The 18,704-nt window shown below is 52.4% G+C and overlaps 1 protein-coding gene across 4 annotated transcripts in view; it reads left to right on the top strand.

Annotated features, from left to right (window-relative positions):
• Nucleotides 1–7,015, top strand: part of GRID2IP (Grid2 interacting protein) — a 34,998-nt gene extending 27,983 nt beyond the window's left edge. For all 4 annotated transcript variants that reach the window (XM_060405730.1, XM_042239948.2, XM_042239947.2 and 1 more), the window contains 7 exons: nucleotides 55–251; nucleotides 565–720; nucleotides 846–932; nucleotides 1,752–1,881; nucleotides 1,976–2,094; nucleotides 2,785–2,949; nucleotides 3,150–7,015. In XM_060405730.1, coding sequence (XP_060261713.1) covers nucleotides 55–251; nucleotides 565–720; nucleotides 846–932; nucleotides 1,752–1,881; nucleotides 1,976–2,094; nucleotides 2,785–2,949; nucleotides 3,150–3,221 — 926 coding nt within the window. In that variant the 3' untranslated portion in view covers nucleotides 3,222–7,015. The remainder of the gene's footprint in view (nucleotides 1–54; nucleotides 252–564; nucleotides 721–845; nucleotides 933–1,751; nucleotides 1,882–1,975; nucleotides 2,095–2,784; nucleotides 2,950–3,149) is intronic.
• Nucleotides 7,016–18,704: the final 11,689 nt, after the last annotated feature.

The following is an 18,704-nucleotide window of genomic DNA, read 5'->3' as shown; positions in this document are numbered from 1 at the left end:
GCCACGCCCAGCAGCCCGGGCCTCGCCCCGTTCACCCCGCGGGCCCGCCCACAGCCATCCTGCTGGCGCACCTGAAGCTGAGCCCGGCGGAGCTGCGGCAAGTGCTCATGAGCATGGAGCCCCGGCGCCTGGAGCCCGCGCACCTCGCGCAGCTGCTGCTCTTCGCACCCGACGCCGACGAGGAGCAGCGCTACCAGGCCTACCGCGAGGCGCCCGGCCGCCTCAGCGAGCCCGACCAGTTCGTCCTGCAGGTGCTGCGGCCGGGCCACCCGCCCGGGGCCAGGGGCGGCCACCTTGGGGCCTTGGCCTCCTCTATCGCGGCCCTCTCTTTTTATGCATGCGTCCCGCTCCCCTCCCGGCCCCACGCTCACACCTCTCTGAGTCTTACACCTTTAACGGCCAGGTCTCACTCGGGGTCCAGGGGAGATGGGATGGGGGTGCTCCCTAGAGGTCGTGCTTATTTTCCTAAGGGGATGCCGGCCGCGCGCTGACCCTCCCGCCAGGCTGCCCCGGGGCAGGGCCTCCCGGCGGCATGGATGAATGCTGGCCGTGCCTTTCTGGTAGATGCTATCGGTTCCCGAATACAAGACCCGCCTGCGCAGCCTCCACTTCCAGGCCACCCTCCAGGAGAAGACAGAGGAGATCCGGGGCAGCCTGGAGTGCTTGCGCCAGGCCTCCCTCGAGCTCAAGAACAGCCGGAAGCTTGCCAAGATCCTGGAGGTCAGGGCCACCCCCTCTCAGATCAGTCTGCCTGCCCCTCTGGCCCCTGGGGCTTCCAGCCTGGAGGCCCATCACCAGAGGGGCCAGGGAGTGGGGGAGGACCTGCCTTCTCGTTCCCTCCCCAGTTTGTGTTGGCCATGGGCAACTATCTCAACGATGGACAGCCTCAAACCAACAAAACCACGGGCTTCAAGATCAACTTCCTGACGGAGGTGAGGGGACTGGTCAGGCAGTCGTCCATCTGTTTGCTCTACCACTGAGGCTCCCCGGCAGGAAGAGCCGCTACCTGAAGCCAGCATGTAACAGAAGCAAAGGTTGGGGCTTGAAAGGGTGGGGAGGCAAGGTGGCTTCTGCAGGCCTTGGAGAGACAGAGTGGTGGGGGAGGAGGGGACAGGGGAGAAGGCTCCAGGAAGAAAGGAAGAGTCCTACCTGGTGGATTCTGTGCCCTCGACACCAGAACCACTGTCAGGCCAGTCCTACCCCAGAAAGATCTAGAACCAGAAAAAGGACACCTCAAATGTCCAGCCTTCCCCCTGTGTGTCTCGGACTTTCCACCACGACACCTTTGGTTGCTTTTTTAAGAGAGGAAGGACAAGTCTGTTTCTAGATATGAATGGTTTAGGGTGTCTGAGGCTCAGTTGGGCCACAGATGGTTCCAGAAAACCACAAAAGGGAAAAACCGTGAATGATGCTCCCACTTTCGCTGGGGTTAGAAAATCTTGGGCTCCATCTGCTAACAAGAACAAACTCACAAGGACCAAAAAGAACCTAGGTGTCTCCCCTAGCTGGGGATGGGAAGGACTGGTTCCTGATGGGGGTCTCAAAGATCTGGGCCAGGGGACAAGCTCGCGACATCCCAGCAGATAAGAGCTTCAGAGTAAGGACTACTAGCCATCCGTTTATAAGCTTTGGAGTTGGCGAGTGTCGGGGGTGGGGAACTGATGCCACAGTCCAGGGAAGCAGGGCTGAGCCCCTGTGATCAGGAGTCAGATGTGGTCCTGGAGGAGGATGTGTGTGGGGGTCACTTGCAGCTGAACTCCACCAAGACGGTGGACGGGAAGTCCACCTTCCTGCACATCCTCGCCAAATCGCTGAGCCAGCACTTCCCCGAGCTCCTGGGCTTTGCTCAGGACCTGCCCACTGTGCCCCTGGCTGCCAAAGGTAAGCCAGGTGGGCGGGTGGGGAGGCAGAGCCCCCACTGTCCTGGGCTGGCCTCCTGGGCAGTCCCCATGAGGCTCTACCGCCTTGCCTACAGTGAACCAACGGGCCCTGACCAGCGACTTGGCTGACCTCCATGGCACCATCAGTGAGATCCAGGCTGCGTGTCAGAGCATGTCCCCCTCCAGCGAGGACAGGTTTGCTGTGGTCATGGCGGTATCCTGTCCCAGGGCCACAGTGGACTCAGGGGTGGGGTGGGGGTCAGGGAGAGCTGGCCATCACTCCAGCGACCAGTGCAGACCCCATGTCCTGGCGGCAAGTCTGGGCAGAGGCTGCTGTGGGTGCAGGGGTTCTAGAAGAGTGTCCATCTTAGGTCATTTAGAATCTAAGCGCTTATGCCCAGGCTGTTTGTAACTGAGAAGGAGCTCTTCTGGTTGGCCTAAAGCCACTCCCTTGCCCTGTCTGTTCTTGGCGGGGTGGGGTGGGGGGCAGCCCAGACTGCGGTCATAAGACACAAGGAGAGGTTTGTCATGTCTGACTAGCCAGAGGCAGTCAGGAGAGGAAATGCGGTAACAAATGCTATAGGTTTTTTTTAAAGGACAGAGAGGGAGAACAGGCTGAGAGTAATAAGGGGCCCGCCTCCGTGGATTGTTGGGGAAGAAGAGGGTAGCCTCTGGGCAGAGCCAGGAGAGCAGAGAGAGCTGCCCCACAGAGAGGGGAGCAAGTGAACGGCGGGCGTGAGGCTGGGCTGGGTGTGGCGGGTGTCAGGACAAGCCAGGAGCCTCTGACGGGGGCATGGTGCCCAGGAAAACAAAGGGCCCTGGGGCAGTAAGGCCGCTGGCTTGGGTCACTGCCGGAGTACCTGCCCCAGGGGCCCGGAGCCCTTTCCTTAACAGAGGCCATCAGTCTTTCCTGGAGACGGCCCAGCCATTGCTGCGGGCGCTGGACGGGCTGCAGCGAGAGGCCATGGAGGAGCTGGGCAAGGCGCTGGCCTTCTTCGGGGAAGATTCTAAAGCCACCACCTCCGAGGCTTTCTTCGGCATCTTCGCGGAGTTCATGAGCAAGTTCGAGGTGAGCCCGGGTGGGAGGCCCTGGGAGAGGGCAGGGCCCGAGGTCAAAGGAAAGGGGATACCGCGTGAAGCCGGAGGTGGGAAAGGGGCCCTGGTGAAGGACACGCCCCCCTGGGCGGGGCCATAGGTGTCCGCCCGGGCCGTGGGCGGGGCGCGGGGACCGCTGACCCAGCCCCTCCCCACGTGCTCCTCCGTCCCCAGCGAGCGCTCGGCGACCTGCAGGCAGCCGAGGGCCCGCGCAGCTCCGGGATGGTTTCGCCCCTGGCCTGGTGACGGCGGCGGCCCGCGCGCGGAGACGGACGCCCGAGGCTGCGCCCGAGGCTGCGCCCGAGAGGGTCGCGCGGACGCCGCCCCGCGTGGCCCCGAGCGGTCCGGATGCGGAGTGGGGCCCAGCCACCCGCGCGTCTCCAGCTACCTCAGCCGTCCAGCTCCAGCCGCCCGCGAAGGTGCGGGGACCCCTTCTCAGGGCAGAGCCGGGGCGCCAAGAGTTGAGGGCGCGGGGCCGGAGCCTGCGCGCTGACTCCCCGGTACGGGTGGATCGCCCGCCGACTTCCCGCGCTTTCTTGTTCCCCTCATCCCCGTCCCGCCCGTCCCGCCCCGCTCTCGGCCCTCAGGACTTCAGGGCCCGAGGGGGTGGGAATAGCGAGGGCGGTGTCCGCGCACTAGGGCAGCCACTTGGCTTGACCGTGCCCAGCCCCAAGCAAGGACATCTGAACCTAGCCTGAGCCGGCTCCGATCGCGCCCAGGAGACTTTCTCACGGAGCACAGAGCCCGCAGACCTCGGACTGTGGAGACGGAGGCAGATGCCCTTGAACAAGCCACACCTGGGGCTGCTTGGAAGAAGGCTGGCCGGCTGGAAGGGGAACCCCAAGTGCAGGGACCTGGGGCGGGGGTGGGGGAGGGGCGTGCGCACCTAGAATCCGCCTCGAAAGCCGAAAGAAGCTTGAGTCCACTGCAGCCCAGAACCGAGGCAGGCATGCTAGAGAGCAGCTGGGCAGAGATACAGGCAAGGTTCAGAAGATCCTTATGGTAGATTGCAGAATTGAGGTTTTATCCCACTGAGAAACTGAAATCCGGTTTAGAAGTGGTCACTTGGAAGTGGGAAGTCTGGGAGCAGGAGGGGGACGTTAAGTAGGGGCTGAGAGAGCAGAAAGGTGTTTAGGTGATGGATAAACAGGACCTGATGGCCGGTTGCTGGGCTTCTCTCCTGGGTGGGTGGTGGTGATCCCTAGAACAGGCCACGTTCAGGCATTCAGTCTGGGACAGATTTGGGGTCCCAGAGTCTGTTTTACATGTGTATCTCAGGATGCAGGGGGGAGTTACCTGGATGCTAGGAGCAGGGCGGGTGCTGGGGGCATCGGTTTCCTTTCTTTGTTCCATCCTTTCCATTCTCTGGTTGACAAGCCCTGGGTCGGCAGCTTCCAGCTACCTCTTGCCCTGACTTTCTTCCAGAGAAGCCTGGAACCGGCTTTAGAGCCCACCCTTTGGGCTGTTCTTTCTCCCACGTGACTGAGTAGCTGGTGTTACCCCTGGACAGTGTTGGGGACCCATTCAATTCTTCCCAGTCTCCCACCAGCCCCACATATGTTCTTTCTTTGTGTCCCACTCACAGCCACCATATAGAAATGTCTAAACCAAACTGTGTGATTCAGGTGGGAGATATGCACCCAGAGGTGGCTCGTGGAGGGCATTTCTGCCCAGCAGCTCAAGCTGGATAAGTTTCATAAGTTTCATAAGCCTTTGTCTATGAGAAACGTGTCGGAAGGTCCATTAAAATCCCTGTGTGAGGTCTGTAGAGAGTAGAGACTGCACCGCCTATGAATGAGCATGACCCTCCAGGCCCTGTATGGCATTTTTCCTGCAAGCTAGAAACCTCTCCAGCTATATCCAGCCCCATGCCAGGGGACCCAGGTGGACAAGCCAATCGCTAGCTGGGTTTTCTCCCCATAATGCGTTGTGTGTGCATGCTCAGTTGCGTCTCACTCTTTGCCCATGGACTGTAGCCCACCAGGCTCCTCTGTCCATGGAATTTTTCAGGCAAAAATACAGGAGTGGGTTGCCATTCCCTTCTCCAGGGGATCTTCCTGACCCAGGGATCGAACCTCGGTCTCCTGCATTGCAGGCGGATTCTTTACCGTCTGAGCCACCAGGGGAGCCTGTAATGCCTTGTAGCTGTTACTTATTTCCCATACAATGCTGTGTAACAAACTGGCCCAAAACTCAGTGACTTAAAACAGCAGCCACTACCACTCTTGAGTCCATGGGTCACCTGGGCAGTTCTAATCTGACCTGGGCCCAGTGGACTCACTCATGTGTCTGCAGTCGTCTGTGGGTAAGTGGTCAGCTTTGCCAGTCACACAGGGCTCTTTCCACGTCCGGGGCCTTGGCTGGGACCATTGAGATGGCTTCGAGTGGTCCCTTATCCTCCAGCCAAATAGCCAGGACAGTTCACATGATAAAGGTAAGGGCCCAGGAGAACAAGCAAAGGCAGAGAAAAGCCCTGAAAGCCTAACCTCAGAACTGTCACACCATCCCTTCTGTCACATTCTATTGTCAAAGCAAGTGACGAGCCCAGCCAGAGATTCTAGGGGAGGGAAAATAGACTCCCCTTTTCATGAGGGGGGTGGGTGGGTGAAAGTCGCTCAGTTGCGTCCTACTCTTTGCGACCCCGTGGACTATGTAATCCATGGACTTCTCCAGGCCAGAATACTGGAGTGGGTAGCCTTTTCCTTCTCCAGGGGATCTCCCCAACCCAGGGATCGAACCCAGGTCTCCCGCATTGCAGGCGAATTCTTTACCAACTGAGCCACAAGGGAAGCCCCTCTTGATGAGAGACGCTGCAAAACCACACGGCAGAGGGTGTGGGCTCAGGGTCGGATAGAGTCAGAGCCCGTCGCCATCAGTCTGCTGTGTACATCCACGGCCAGGCGTCCTGGGGGCCTCCCGGCCTCCTTGCGCTCCTCAGAGGGCCCTGCCCTCCCCAGACCCAGCAGAGTTCTGCTCACCCTGCTCGTGTGTCCTCCAAGCACCATGCTTGTCCTTCTGTCTCACCTAGTCACCCTTGAGTCACCGGACCCCTCTCAAGATGCTGTCAGTCTGGGGGCAATGGTGATGTGTACCTGCCTAGCAGCCAGTGTCCCTTCTGCTGGGGGAAGCTCCCTATTTCTCCTTTGGGAAATTATCCCTCCTCTGCCCCCAGGCCTTGGAATGTTGCTGAGTGGATAAGACTGGTTCTTGGGACTCTGGCCAGGCAGCTGAGAGTCAATTCAAGACTCAAGTTAGAAGTGTTTGGAAAGGAAGCCCCTTTCTTCTGGATGTATCATTGGGTGTGTAGAGGGTGGGATCCTGGAAGGAGCTGCCAGGACCACCACGTGGAAGGCACGTGCGTGGGTGTAAACCAGTACAGAAGAAAAGGAGAGAAGACCACTCCGGCCATCTTGCCCTTGAATCCAACTGTGCCTGAAGCAGACATCCTGACTTTCCAGTTTCCAAGCTGACAAATTGCCCCCCTCCCACTGTTTGTAAATTTTAAAAAAATTTCTTTTAGTTTTTTGGCTTAGGCTGGCTTGAATGGGTTTCTGTGACTTGCAACACAAAGAGGGTGAACCAATCAACAGATGGTTACAGATGTTCAGTGTTTTAACCTCAGTGCATTCTCTTCATTCACAAACACATTCGCCAGTACGGCCTGACTGCCTCCCGTGTGCCAGGCGCAATGCTGCGTGCAGATGTCGGCCTCTCTGAGTTTGGTTTCCCAGGGTCATATTTCACGGTGATTCTTCACCTGAGTCAGCACGAAGCCCTATATGTGAGCCAATTTGTGTGCCATACCCCACTCCCTGACCCCATTCCTCACTAAAGGACGAACTGTAACAAGCAGGAATGGATTTCCCTCTCAATAATACTAGAAAATAGCGTGGCCCAATCACATTGCCACCTTAATAACATCTGATGATGGTTACTAGGTAGCGTGCTCCGTGTTTCTATATATATCACTTTACGTTCCTAGTGACCCTCTGAGGTGGCTTTTGTTATCTTCTTTTTACAAATAAAACATCTGAAACTCAGGAAGGTTACGTGACTTGCTGGATGGAAAGTCAAGTCTGTCTAAATCCCAAGCCCATCCTCTGAGTGGAAACCACCTCTTTGTTGTGCTTATGTGATTTTGCAGAATGTCTATGAGTGTTCCAGGGGCCACTGATGCTGGCAACTTCAACAGAAAGACAGCCCTGCCTCTCTTCGCAGCCCATTCTGCTCCTGTCGGCTCAGGCTGCCACAGCAAAATACCTTAAGCTGAGTGGCTTGAACGAATGCATGCATGCACGCTCGCTTGTGCCCAGCTCTTTTCTGTCCCATGGACTGTAGCCCCCAGGCTCCTCTGTCCACGGGATTCTCCAGGCAAGAATACTGAAGTGGGTTGTCATTTCCTTCTCCAGGGAACTTTCCTGATCCAGGGATCAGGCCTGTGTCTCCTGCAGACACTTATCCTCTCCCAGCCCTGGAGGCTGGAAGTCCAAGATCAATGTCTCGGGAGGCTGGGTTTCTCCCGAGCCTGCTCTCCTTGGCTCGTAGGTGGCCGCTCCTCAGGGTCCTCATGTGGCCTTTGCTCTGGGCATTGCCGGTCTCTTCTTATAGTGACACCAGTCCCACTGGATTAGAGTTCCATCCTTATGATTCCGTTAAGCTTAAGTATTGGGTTGGCCAAACAGTTTGTACAGGTTTTTCTGTACGCTATTATGGAAAAACACCAACGAACTTATTGGCCAACCCAATACCTCCTTAAAGAACTTATGTCCAAATGCAGTCACCTTCTGAGGTGCTGGGGGCCAGGACTTCCACCCAGGCATCTGGGGAAGGAGACACAGTTCAGCCCGTGTCGCCTCCTTATCAGGTGCCATGGATCTAACAGTGCTGGTTCCAAGGAAGCCACGGAGATCCGAGTTCAGTGGGTGCTCCAGAGAGGAAGGACTCGGGCGAGCAGCTTTTCTCCCCTCCTCCCCCCGTCTGCACACTTCTGTGCCCCTGCCCTCACCTTCATCCCGTACCGCCCAGGCCTTTCTCCCAACTCCAGTCTGTCGCTAATTCTTCGTGCCATATCCCCTCCTCCCCAAGCTCCCAGGGGTTCCAACGCACCTGTGACCATGAAGCATTTTCCACTGGCTCTTTCCCCCTCACCAATAAACACCCCTCTAGCTGCAGCCCTCAAAGAAGAGTCTAGCGCCCAGTGGCTCAGGTCCCCTCACTCCCTCCTTTAGACCAAATCTTGCGGAGCTGTTGAAGCGTCTTGTCTACACTTGCCACCTCTGCGTCCTTGCCGTCCACTCACCGCTCAGAACCGGTCAGCCTGGCTTTCTCCACCATTATCCACTGCAGCTGCCGTCCCCCTGACCAGGAAACCACAGGAAGTGCTCGTTATCCCTATCTTCACTGACCTTTGTTTAAGAAGCACTGGGCACTGTTTGCCCTCCCTTGGCAAACTCTCACACACCCAGGCTTCAGCTGCTGCTGCTGCTAAGTCACTTCAGTCGTGTCCGACTGTGTGTGACCCCACAGACGGCAGCCTACCAGGCTCCCCAGTCCCTGGGATTCTCCAGGCAAGAACACTGGAGGGGGTTGCCATTTCCTTCTCCAATGCATGAAAGTGAAAAGTGAAAGTGAAGTCGCTCAGTCGGCTTCTAGCAGATGTCTATTCACTGATAACCCATTCATCAGCCTGACTTCCCATCAGCCCGGCTGCTTCTGGCCTTTGCCTCCAGCAAGGGTTCGATAATCACCCATTAAATTAAATCCCCCTCCAGCCAGTAGACTTCCGTTTGGGAAGGCAGGACTTGCATTACCTGGTCTTCAGACTTTCTCAAAGGAAGATAGAAATCCAGATTATTTCAAATGTCCTAATGAAATGATGGCAACCAATTCAAAACTTTAAGGGATCAGTTACGAGCCGAAGAAACCATTTCTGTGAGCCAGATGGAGCCCAGCTGGGAGTTCTCAGCCCCTGAAATTAAGCATCTCGGTCACTTGACTCAGACTACCCTGGAGTGGAGGGGAGTGCTCCCTCAAAAGGGACTTGATTCATTAGTAATGTTAGCAAGGGAGGTGTTTGAGGCTAGTTGGCAGTTCTGGCTTCTGGATGGAAAAGTGCTGATCATTTTGAAGATGCCCTTTGTTTTAGGAAATTCACCCAGATTATGGGCCATTTGGTCACAGGACCCTTGGGTTCAGGAAGATCCCCCAGAGAAGGCAATGGCAAGCCACTCCAGTACTCTTGCCTGGAAAAGCCCATGGATGGAGGAGCCTGGTGGGCTGCAGTCTGTAATGGTCGCAGAGTTGGACATGACCAAGCATGCATGCATGCAAAGGCAGGACCCGCGCAGGGTTTGCTGGCAGTGGCATAGAGACTGGGATGTCACCACGAAGCCGAGTGCTAAGACACAGACCATTGGCTTAAGGGTCTGTTTGGTTGTACAAGTTAGCAAAATCTTTATCTGGATTGCGCTCTAAGAGGTAGTGAAGATATTTTAAAGAGATTTTAACTGGAGTCCTGACGTCCCCAGCATTGAGTAAAAGCACTGGTTGTGTGTGAACCTTGCAGAATTAGTGGGGAGGTTTCCACAGAAGGAAATGGCTGACCCCAATGTCCCGCACCTAGGAGCTAGAAAGCCTGGGAAGTAAAGAAGGGGAGAGCCCTCTGGGGTGGAGCTGGGGGTCTCCCCCACTAGCAGGAAGTACGCCGGGCCCTGAGGAAGAGCCTCTGAAGTGGAATTACAGCTCCCATCTGGAAGCCCTGCCCTCCTGCTCTGAGCTCTGGGCAGTCACCATCAGGTGACCTTACTTGTGTCGGCAGGACTTGTATGTGCGTGTTGTATCGAGTGATTCAGAGAACACAAATAGGGCAGAAGTGATGGCTCTGAGCGTAAAAGCTGGGCCCAGGTGTCAGATTTCCAGCACATGACCACATCCTTCATGGATCCCCAGAAGCTCCCCCAGAAGGAGGGGAACCCCAAGAGAAAGACTGGATTTCCTGCCAATGTAAACCATTTCATCTGTTCTACCATTTCTAAGTGTCTGTTATCAGCCATTGAATCTGCTTCATAAGAAAGTTATCCTTAGATCATCAAGGGTCTTTAAGCAATCATTCATCCTGACTGGTAAAGGCATTTGGTGGTGCTAGAGGTAAAGAATCTGTCTGCCAAAGCGGCAGCCTCAAGAGATGCGGGTTTGATCCCTGGGTGAGGAAAAATCCCTGAGTAGGGAATGGCAACCCACTCCAGTATTCTTGCCTGGAAAAAGTCCACGGGCAGAGGAGCCTGGCAGGCTATAGCCCATGAGACTGCAAAGAGTGGGACATGATTGAGCACTTGTCAACAGCAGCATTCTCTTCAAATAATTTTATAGTATTCAAGAGTTCAGTTCAGTTCAGTCGCTCAGTCATGTCTGACTCTTTGTGACCCCATGAACCACAGCATGTCAGGCCTCCGTGTCCATCACCAACTCCCGGAGTCCACCCAAACCCAGGTCCTTTGAGTCGGTGATGCCATCCAACCATCTCATGCTCTGTCATCCCCTTCTCCTCCTGCCTTCAATCTTTCCCAGCATCAGAGTCTTTTCAAATGAGTCAGCTCTTCGCATCAGGTGGCCAAAGTGTTGGAGTTTCAGTTTCAAAATCAGTCCTACCAATGAACACCCAGGACTGATCTCCTTTAGGATGGACTGGTTGGATCTCCTGGCAGTCCAAGGGACTCTCAAGAGTCTTCTCCACAGTTCAAAAGCATCAATTCTTCAGCGCTCAGCTTTCTTTATAGTTCAACTCTCACATCCATACATGACCACTGGAAAAACCATAGCCTTGACTAGATGGACCTTTGTTGACAAAGTAAAATCTCTGCTTGTTAATATGCTGTCTAGGTTGGTCATAGCTTTCCTTCCAAGGAGTAAGTGTCTTTTAATTTCATGGCTTCAGTCACCATCTGCACTGATTTTGGAGCCCAAGAAAATAAAGCCTGACACTGTTCCCACCATTTCCCCATCTATTTACCATGAAGTGATGGGACCAGATGCCATGTGTGTATCTGCATATGTGTGCGTATCCACACACAGTCTTGCCATGGGCTCAGATACATAATATGCAGAAATAAATCTCAGATCTGACCTCATACCCATTCAGAAATGCATGTTTTCACCACAAACTTACATGCAAAAGGAAGAAGAGGGGAATTCCCTGGACATCCAGTGGTTAAGACTTCTCCTTCCAATGCAGGGGGTGGGGGTTAGATCTCTGGTTGCAGAGCTAAGATCCCACATGCCTCCAGGCCAAAAAAAAAAAAAGAAAAGAAAAGAAAAGAAACATAAAGCAGAAGCAATATTGTTACAAACTCAGTAAAGAATTTAAGATGTTCCGCATCAAAAAATCTCAAGAAACAAGAGAAAAAGAAGTACAATTTCATGTCGTTCTGTTACACAGCCAACTGCAATGTGGACAGAAGGTGTGGACAATGCTTACTTAGGACTGAAAGCCTGTCTCAGAAGGTCAAGAAAAGAGTGAAAAGAAATTACAAATCTCTTAGGTATGACTCAGTCAATACGATCCAACAAGCCATGAATTTTTAGCAAAAAAAAAAAAAAAAAAAGCTCACAAAGTCTACTCTGTATGTACTGATAAAAATACACACAGAACTCTACCCAAAATGGATGGAGAGCTGGAAAGAAGACAGCATTTTCAAAGCACTTTCAGTGTTTAACTTCGTATGGCTCTGATAGAATATCATTTTATGCATTTATCTCTAAGAATGATAAGCGGTCGTACACACAAGTACATGCTGTAGGTAAATGTTTACACAATCTGGCAACTTCTCACTATACAAATCATTTGGTTTAACAACGGTCTGGTTGCTAGCAAGTGGCCCCCAATATTGAGTAGTCTCAGACTTTTGCACTTACCAGTCAGTGGAAGTATTTGAAATGCAAAATACTTGCAGTTTTGGTAACTTACACATTAGTTACCCAAACCATTTAAGAGTCTCCCCAAATATTAACAACTTAGCAGATGTACACCTGTATCAAGAATATAGACCCATTTCTCATTTGCTCAAGAAATTCATTGCAAAAAAAAAATTCATCGCAAAATCTTGATTAGCTTTTTCTTATACCAAGTGATATTTCTGAAAAATGCTGTGTAAATGGACACTAATAATTAACGCTAATAATAATGCTGGTTCAGGAGCCAAATTACTGAGTCGTAAGGGGTCACCAGTGGGGGAGACACACTTTTTGTTTCTTTTCGTGCCTTGGAGAACTCCATCCTGGCCCGTTGTCCCCTCGCTGCGGGGTTTCTGCCTAATGACAGGCTGGCTGCTGGGTTCTTGTGCTTTCCTGGGTCTCCCAAAGCCCCCGCCCCCACAGAATTCTTGTCTTCACATCTTCTGAGCTGTCAGTCTGTCTTGCTTCTCTAGCCTTCCTTCTGGGGTCCTTCTCATTCTTCCTCAAGTCCTTTTTTTTAAACTTTAGTTGTTGTTGTTGTTGTTGTAGTGAGGATCTGTTGGTAGTAAATACTTTCATTTTTTGCACCTGAGAATGCCTTTGTAGTCAGTTCTTGAAATACGGTTTTAGTGGATGTACCATTGTAGGTTGACAGTTGTATTTTCTCATCCATTTGAAGGTGTTATTACACTGGCTTCTGACTTCCAGTTTTGATATGGAGAAGTCAGCAATGAGTCTAATTATCATTCTGTGGCAAAAGGCAGGTATACTCGTTTCCTAGAACTGCATTACCAAACTTCCACCAACTGGGTGGCTGAAAATAACAGAAGCGTGCTCTCTCGAAGTTTGAAAGACCAGAAGTCCAAACTCAAGTCAGGAGGGTTTCCTCCCTTCTAGCCTCTGATACTTACCAGGTCACCAGTAATCCTTGGCATTCCCTGGCTTGTAGGTGCCCCACGGCATCCTCCACCATCACGTACTGTTTTCCCTGCCCGTCAGTGTCTTCACACGAGAGAGAGAGAGAGAGAGAGTGTGGGTGTGTGTGTGTGTGTGTGTGTGTGTGCCTGCATGTCTGTGTTTTCTCATAAGACCACTAGTCACTGGATTAGGATCCGTCCTACTCCAATATGACCTCACCTTAACTAATTATATCTGCAAAGACCCTATTTCCAAATGCCCTCACACTCTGAGGTTCCAGGTGGACAGGAATTGGCGGCGGAGGAGGGAGTATTATTTGACCCAGAGCAGTAGGTTATGTGACCACCACAACTGTATCAGAGACACAGACAAATCTCTGTGCTCGATTTCAGAGCTTTCTCATTGCTCTTGACATTCTTCTGTGTCCAGAAAGGTATTTCATTCTCTTTATATTTATCTTTAAAATTTAAAAATGTTTATACAATTTTAATACTGATTTTTTTTTTTTAGCCACAATACATGGCATTGGTTAGTTGTTTAGTTAGTTGGTTAGTTCCCCAACCAGGGATTGAACCCATGCTGCCTGCATTTGAAACATGGCATGTTCACCACTGGACTCCCAGGGGAGTTCTTATACAATTTTTAAAGGTTACGCTCCATGTATAGTTATTACAAAATATTGGCTATATTCCCTGTGTTGTTCGATACATCTCTGAGCCTGTCTTACACCTAGTGGTTTTTGCGCCTCACTCCTGTACCCCTAAATGGTCCCCCCCCCGCCACCTCTCCTCACTGCTAACCACCACTAGTCTGTTCTCTGTATCCGTGCATCTGCTTCTTTTTTGTTATATTCACTAGTTTGTTGTGTTTTTAGATTCCACACATAACTGATATCATACAGTATTTGTCTTTATCTGTCTGACCTTTTTTTTTTTTTGGCTGCACTGTGCCGCTTGTGGGAATCTTAGTCCCCACACCCGGGATTGAACCCGGGCCCTGACAGTGAAAGTGACAAGTCCTAACCACTGGACCTCTGGGGAACTCCCCGTCTGACTTATTTCACTTAGCATAATGTCCCTGGTCAGGGAACTAAAATCCCACATGCTATATGGCATGGCAAAGCAAAAGCAAAAGCAAAAAATCTTTAAGTCCCATGGGATGATGACATTGAGAGAGTTAATGAGGAAGAAGAATAGTTATAATTTTTAATTATTTAAAACAAGATGCAATTTTACATTTTAATATATAGAAAGAGTACGTATTTTTTAAATGCCAGTAGACACTCTAACAGGCTATTCACCATGAAGTGAATGAAGCTTAAGCTCCAGAGCCTGTCACTTGCACAGGTCACTTGGAAGGCCCTGGCAGGGGCTCTGACGAGGCATTCCCAGCATCCTGTGTTTTCACAGATTTTACAGAGGTGAGATATTTGAACCACAATCGGTTAAGGTGCCTGAGTCCACTCCACGTCCTGCTCCCTCAGCCTACCTGTTCAGGGAGAGGGCCCCGGGCATTTCTGCGCCCCCGCAAAGGGGAAACTGAATGGAGGACACTTGCCACTTAGGCTTAGCCGGACACATTAGAGGACCCACAGTCCTGTCCACGCCCAGCCCTGTAATTGCTAGCTATCTCAGTGTCCGAATGGTTCCCAGGCATGCCTGTACCATCTTACCTGGGGCAGGTGTGGGGTCAGAGGTCAGGTCAAATAAAGACCTGTCCCACAGCACTCCGCCCTTGGAAGCCAACACTGAGACAGAGCCTGGGGTGCCAGAGGTTGACTGGGGATCGAGGCCTGGGAGAGGAAGGAGAGAATACGTGAACACTGACACGGGCCTGACATAGCCTCAGCCCAGCAGGTGGCACGTTCCGGAGGGGCAATGTCCACTGGAGCGTCCTCTGTGAGCCAAGGGGCAGCCTCTTTATGCTCAGTGACTGAGGATGGCTGCCCTGGGATGGGCAGGACCTCCGATGAAGCAGCTTCCAGTGGCTGAGTCAGACTGAAGTTACTGTACCCATTCATTTGTGGTCATAATTGTGCAAAGGACTCCCAGGAAGCTCTGCGTATTACTAGATCACCTGAATTTTATGGAGCAGCAGCTGATCTCCCTCCTCTTGGCATCGGGGTCAATTTCCCCATCAAAGTGGGACTCTTCTTGCCAGGTGGTTCCTGCACACAAGAAGCCCAAAGTGCCCAGGCAGCAGCTGTGGCTCACCATCCCATTGGACTCTTTTGTGCCCCTTGGTGGACGTGTCCCCTCTTTGGGGATGAGGACTCTAGCCCCGCGGAGTCCAGAGTTCCAGCAGCAGAAGTGGTGGGTTGTCCCTTTCCAAGATCAGGTGATGGAAAGACCATGGCTTCCGCCTTGAGCATCTCCTCTTTCTCACCTGTGTGCTTAAAGAGACGCCGGTTGCCGTGGTCTAGCTGCTGGAGGATGCTGCCCATGTGGCAGATGTTTCCTGCCAACAGCCAGCAAGGGCCCAAGGCCTGCCAACAACCACATCAGTGAGCTTGAAAGCTGATCGTCCCCAGTCATCCTCCACTCAGGCCTTAAGACCATCACAGTCCTGGTCAATGCCTTGATCGCTGAATCCCTGACCCAGAGACCCCCAGCTGAGCTGCAACCAGACTCCTGACCCACTGAAACTCAGAGAATGAAGGCTCATTGTTTCAGCTGCTAGGTTTGGCGGTAATGTTACCCAGACATGACACACGGGACCACTCCAGCTTCCATACCTTGGTACCCAGGTCCACACACTCTTCCTCGTGAGGAACAGTGCCAGGCAGAGGGCTCTGGGCCTGCATTGTCCTGGGGGGTTGCGCCCCGGCTTGCCGAGCACGAGCTGGCATGTCAGCTGTGCCTTCCACGGGCTGTGCCATCATGTCACTCCTAGCTGGCAGCTTCTGGGTGGTATGGTGTGTAGTATTGCCAACGGGTCATGGGCCCACTCCCCATCACCTCCTCTGCTGAGGAGGGACCCTCTGATGGAAGGTCTACCTCCATCAGGCTGTAGTATGACGTGGGATCCCATGCTGGTAGATCAAGCAGTCTGCCAGCTCTCAGCACGTGGTGTCAACAAAGCTCTGTGGGCAGGAAATGTGGGTGTAAGCTGACTTGTTGCCGAGCACGGGCTCTAGGTACACGGGCTCAGGAGTTGCAGCTTGTGGGCTTAGCTGCTCTGCCACCTGTGGGATCTTCCCAGTCCAGGGATCAAACCCATATTCTCTGCATTGGCAGGCAGACTATTATTATTATTTTTAATTATTTTTGGTTGCACTGAGTGTTTGCTGGGGCTCAAGGGCCGTCTCTAGTTGCAGTGAGCAGGGCCTGCCCTTCACTGCGGTGCACTGGTGTGCCGTTCCGGTGGCTTCCACTGTTGTGCAGCACAGGCTCTAGGCAGGCAGGCTTCAGTAATTGCAGCACCTGGGCTCAGAAGTTGTGGCGCATCGACTAAGTTGCTCCACAGCACGCAGAATCTTCTGGGACCCGGGATCAAACCCACGTCCCCTGGATTGGCAAGCAGATTCTTATCCACTGGACCACCAGGGACGTCTGGGAGCACCACGTTCTTGAATCTTCTCCATAACTGCCTGTGGATCAGGCCTCTTGGCCGCCACACCAGCCTTGATGATTTGATCAGTCATGATGCTCGTGGTGACCCCCCTGACTTTTGGCCTCTCTTGCCAGACCCTACCATCCCTGTTGCTCTCTAGCGACAGCTTCTCCTGTCATTAGCCTCGCCAGTGGAGGAAAGTCATCACTATGAGGGGTTCAGGTGTCCCTCTGGCCAGGTTCTCAAAGTGCCATCCCTGGCCCAGCAGGATACTGACGGGCTCCACCGCAGACCCACTGAGTCAGACGCTGGGGATGGGCCAGCCATCTGGGTCTCAGCAAGCCCTCTGCAGGCTTTAAATGCACGTCCAGGTTTGAGGACAACTGAATTTGGGCCTCGATGAAGGGTGCGTCCTCTGCGCTCTGCTGCAGGACAAAATCCCGTCCCCACCGCGTGCCCCGATATTGCCCTAATGGTCCGGGAGCGAGCGACGAGAATGGAGACAGAACACGAAACCTGGTGCCATGGGTCAAGGGCCCTGCAGCCTCTACTGGACTGCGGTGCAGAGTCCACTCTGAGTCCAGCTTTCATTCCTGATTGTAGCTACAAGAATTTCTTTGATCTTATCTTTTTCAAGACACTACACTGACATAGCCCAGATCTCCTTGTTTTTACCCCAGGCCGTCCCCTTCCGGGCTAGTCTCAGGAACAATCAGCAAGTATACGGGCAGCGTCCATGCCTGACCCCCGACCCAGTGTTTCAAGGTCCATGCTTTCATGACTCCAGTCATACTCCCTTCTGGGTCTGGTCTCGGGGTTTGTAACAAGGCTATTATTCTAAGAAAAACATGACAGATAATCATTAACACAGTTCTTAGTATATGCCGTTTTTCCAGGTGCTACTTCTGTGGAATTTTTCAAGGCTGTGAAAGTACATTATTAGGAATTCCCACTACACCCTGACATCCTAGCATTTTTACCTCATTCACCAAGAGCCATCGTCTTCTCCAGTCTTCTGGAAGCCATCTTAATAGTTCACACCAACTGGGTGCATCGAAATTTTCGTTCAAGTTCAGCCCCAGGGCTAGAACTATGAAGGTTCAGGCTTGAGCCCTGACTCCCCCTCCTTCTGCAGGGCGGGAGGACTTCCCTGCAGACAGTCAGGGAGGCCTATTGGCTTTCTAGCCTGCCTTTCGGAGAAGGCAATGGCACCCCACTCCAGTACTTTTGCCTGGAAAATCCCATGGACGGAGGAGCCTGGTAGGTTGCAGTCCACGGGATCACTAGGAGTCAGAACTTCACTTTCACTTTTCACTTGCATGCATTGGAGAAGGAAATGGCAACCCACTCCAGTGTTCTTGCCTGGAGAATCCCAGGGACGGGGAAGCCTGGTGGGATGCCGTCTATGGAGTCGCACAGAGTCGGACACGACTGAAGTGACTCAGCAGCAGCAGCAGCAGCAGCATCCTGCCTTTATGGGACTGTTGCTTGTCCTGAGCGTTTCATGAATGACACTCATGTTGAGTGTCGGTACCGCTTGGTAGCAGCCAGACCATTCCGCTGTCCTCCGGTCTACTATTTTCTGTATACAGTTCACTGACTGATACGTCCCACACTCAGTCGTATGTTCTCTCCCACGGTTACCCCCTCCCAGTCCACTACCAGTGAGAGTTTTCATAATTTGATCACTACTTTCTGCCAGGGGGTGTCTGTGCTCCCCCCACTAATGGGGCCTCCAATGCCAGGTCTGCTGTGTGGGATCCAGGTCCAGAATCAAAACTAATCACGGGCTTTCTTGGACCTGCATTCCATTCTGCATCTGTGTTATATGCTCTGATATTTGCCGTCAAAAATGATACGGTACAATATAAAGACAAACGGTAAAATTCATGACCATAACTTTGAATTTTCTTTTTTTCTTTTCCTAGAATGACATTAAATAGCAAACAGGAAACAAGTCGAGAGAGAATGCAAAATAAAGGGGAAACTTTTACATTTCAGTACCTCTAATAGCACTTTTTTCCTGCTTTTAAACAATCGAGGAACCCATATTTTCTTTTTGCATTGGGCTCTGTAAATTATGCAGCCATATCCTGTTTATCAGCTTCATCCCATTAGAAATTTCTTGTGATTTTCACATCCTACAGAAATATTCATTTTCTAACCTATTTTGCACACTTTCTCAGAATCCTCAGAAAGAAAAAATCTTTAGACCCCTGCATAAACCACACCCTTCCCAATATCCCCAATATCCAACTTATCTTGAGTGATGTAATCATATCAATTTTTCCCCCTCTCATACATTTTTAT

Source organism: Ovis aries, chromosome 24 (genome assembly GCF_016772045.2).
Source record: "Ovis aries strain OAR_USU_Benz2616 breed Rambouillet chromosome 24, ARS-UI_Ramb_v3.0, whole genome shotgun sequence".
Classification (NCBI taxonomy): Eukaryota; Metazoa; Chordata; class Mammalia; order Artiodactyla; family Bovidae; genus Ovis; species Ovis aries.
The sequence above is the reverse complement of the archived record's forward strand: the minus strand, read 5'-3'. Positions and strand labels throughout refer to the sequence as shown.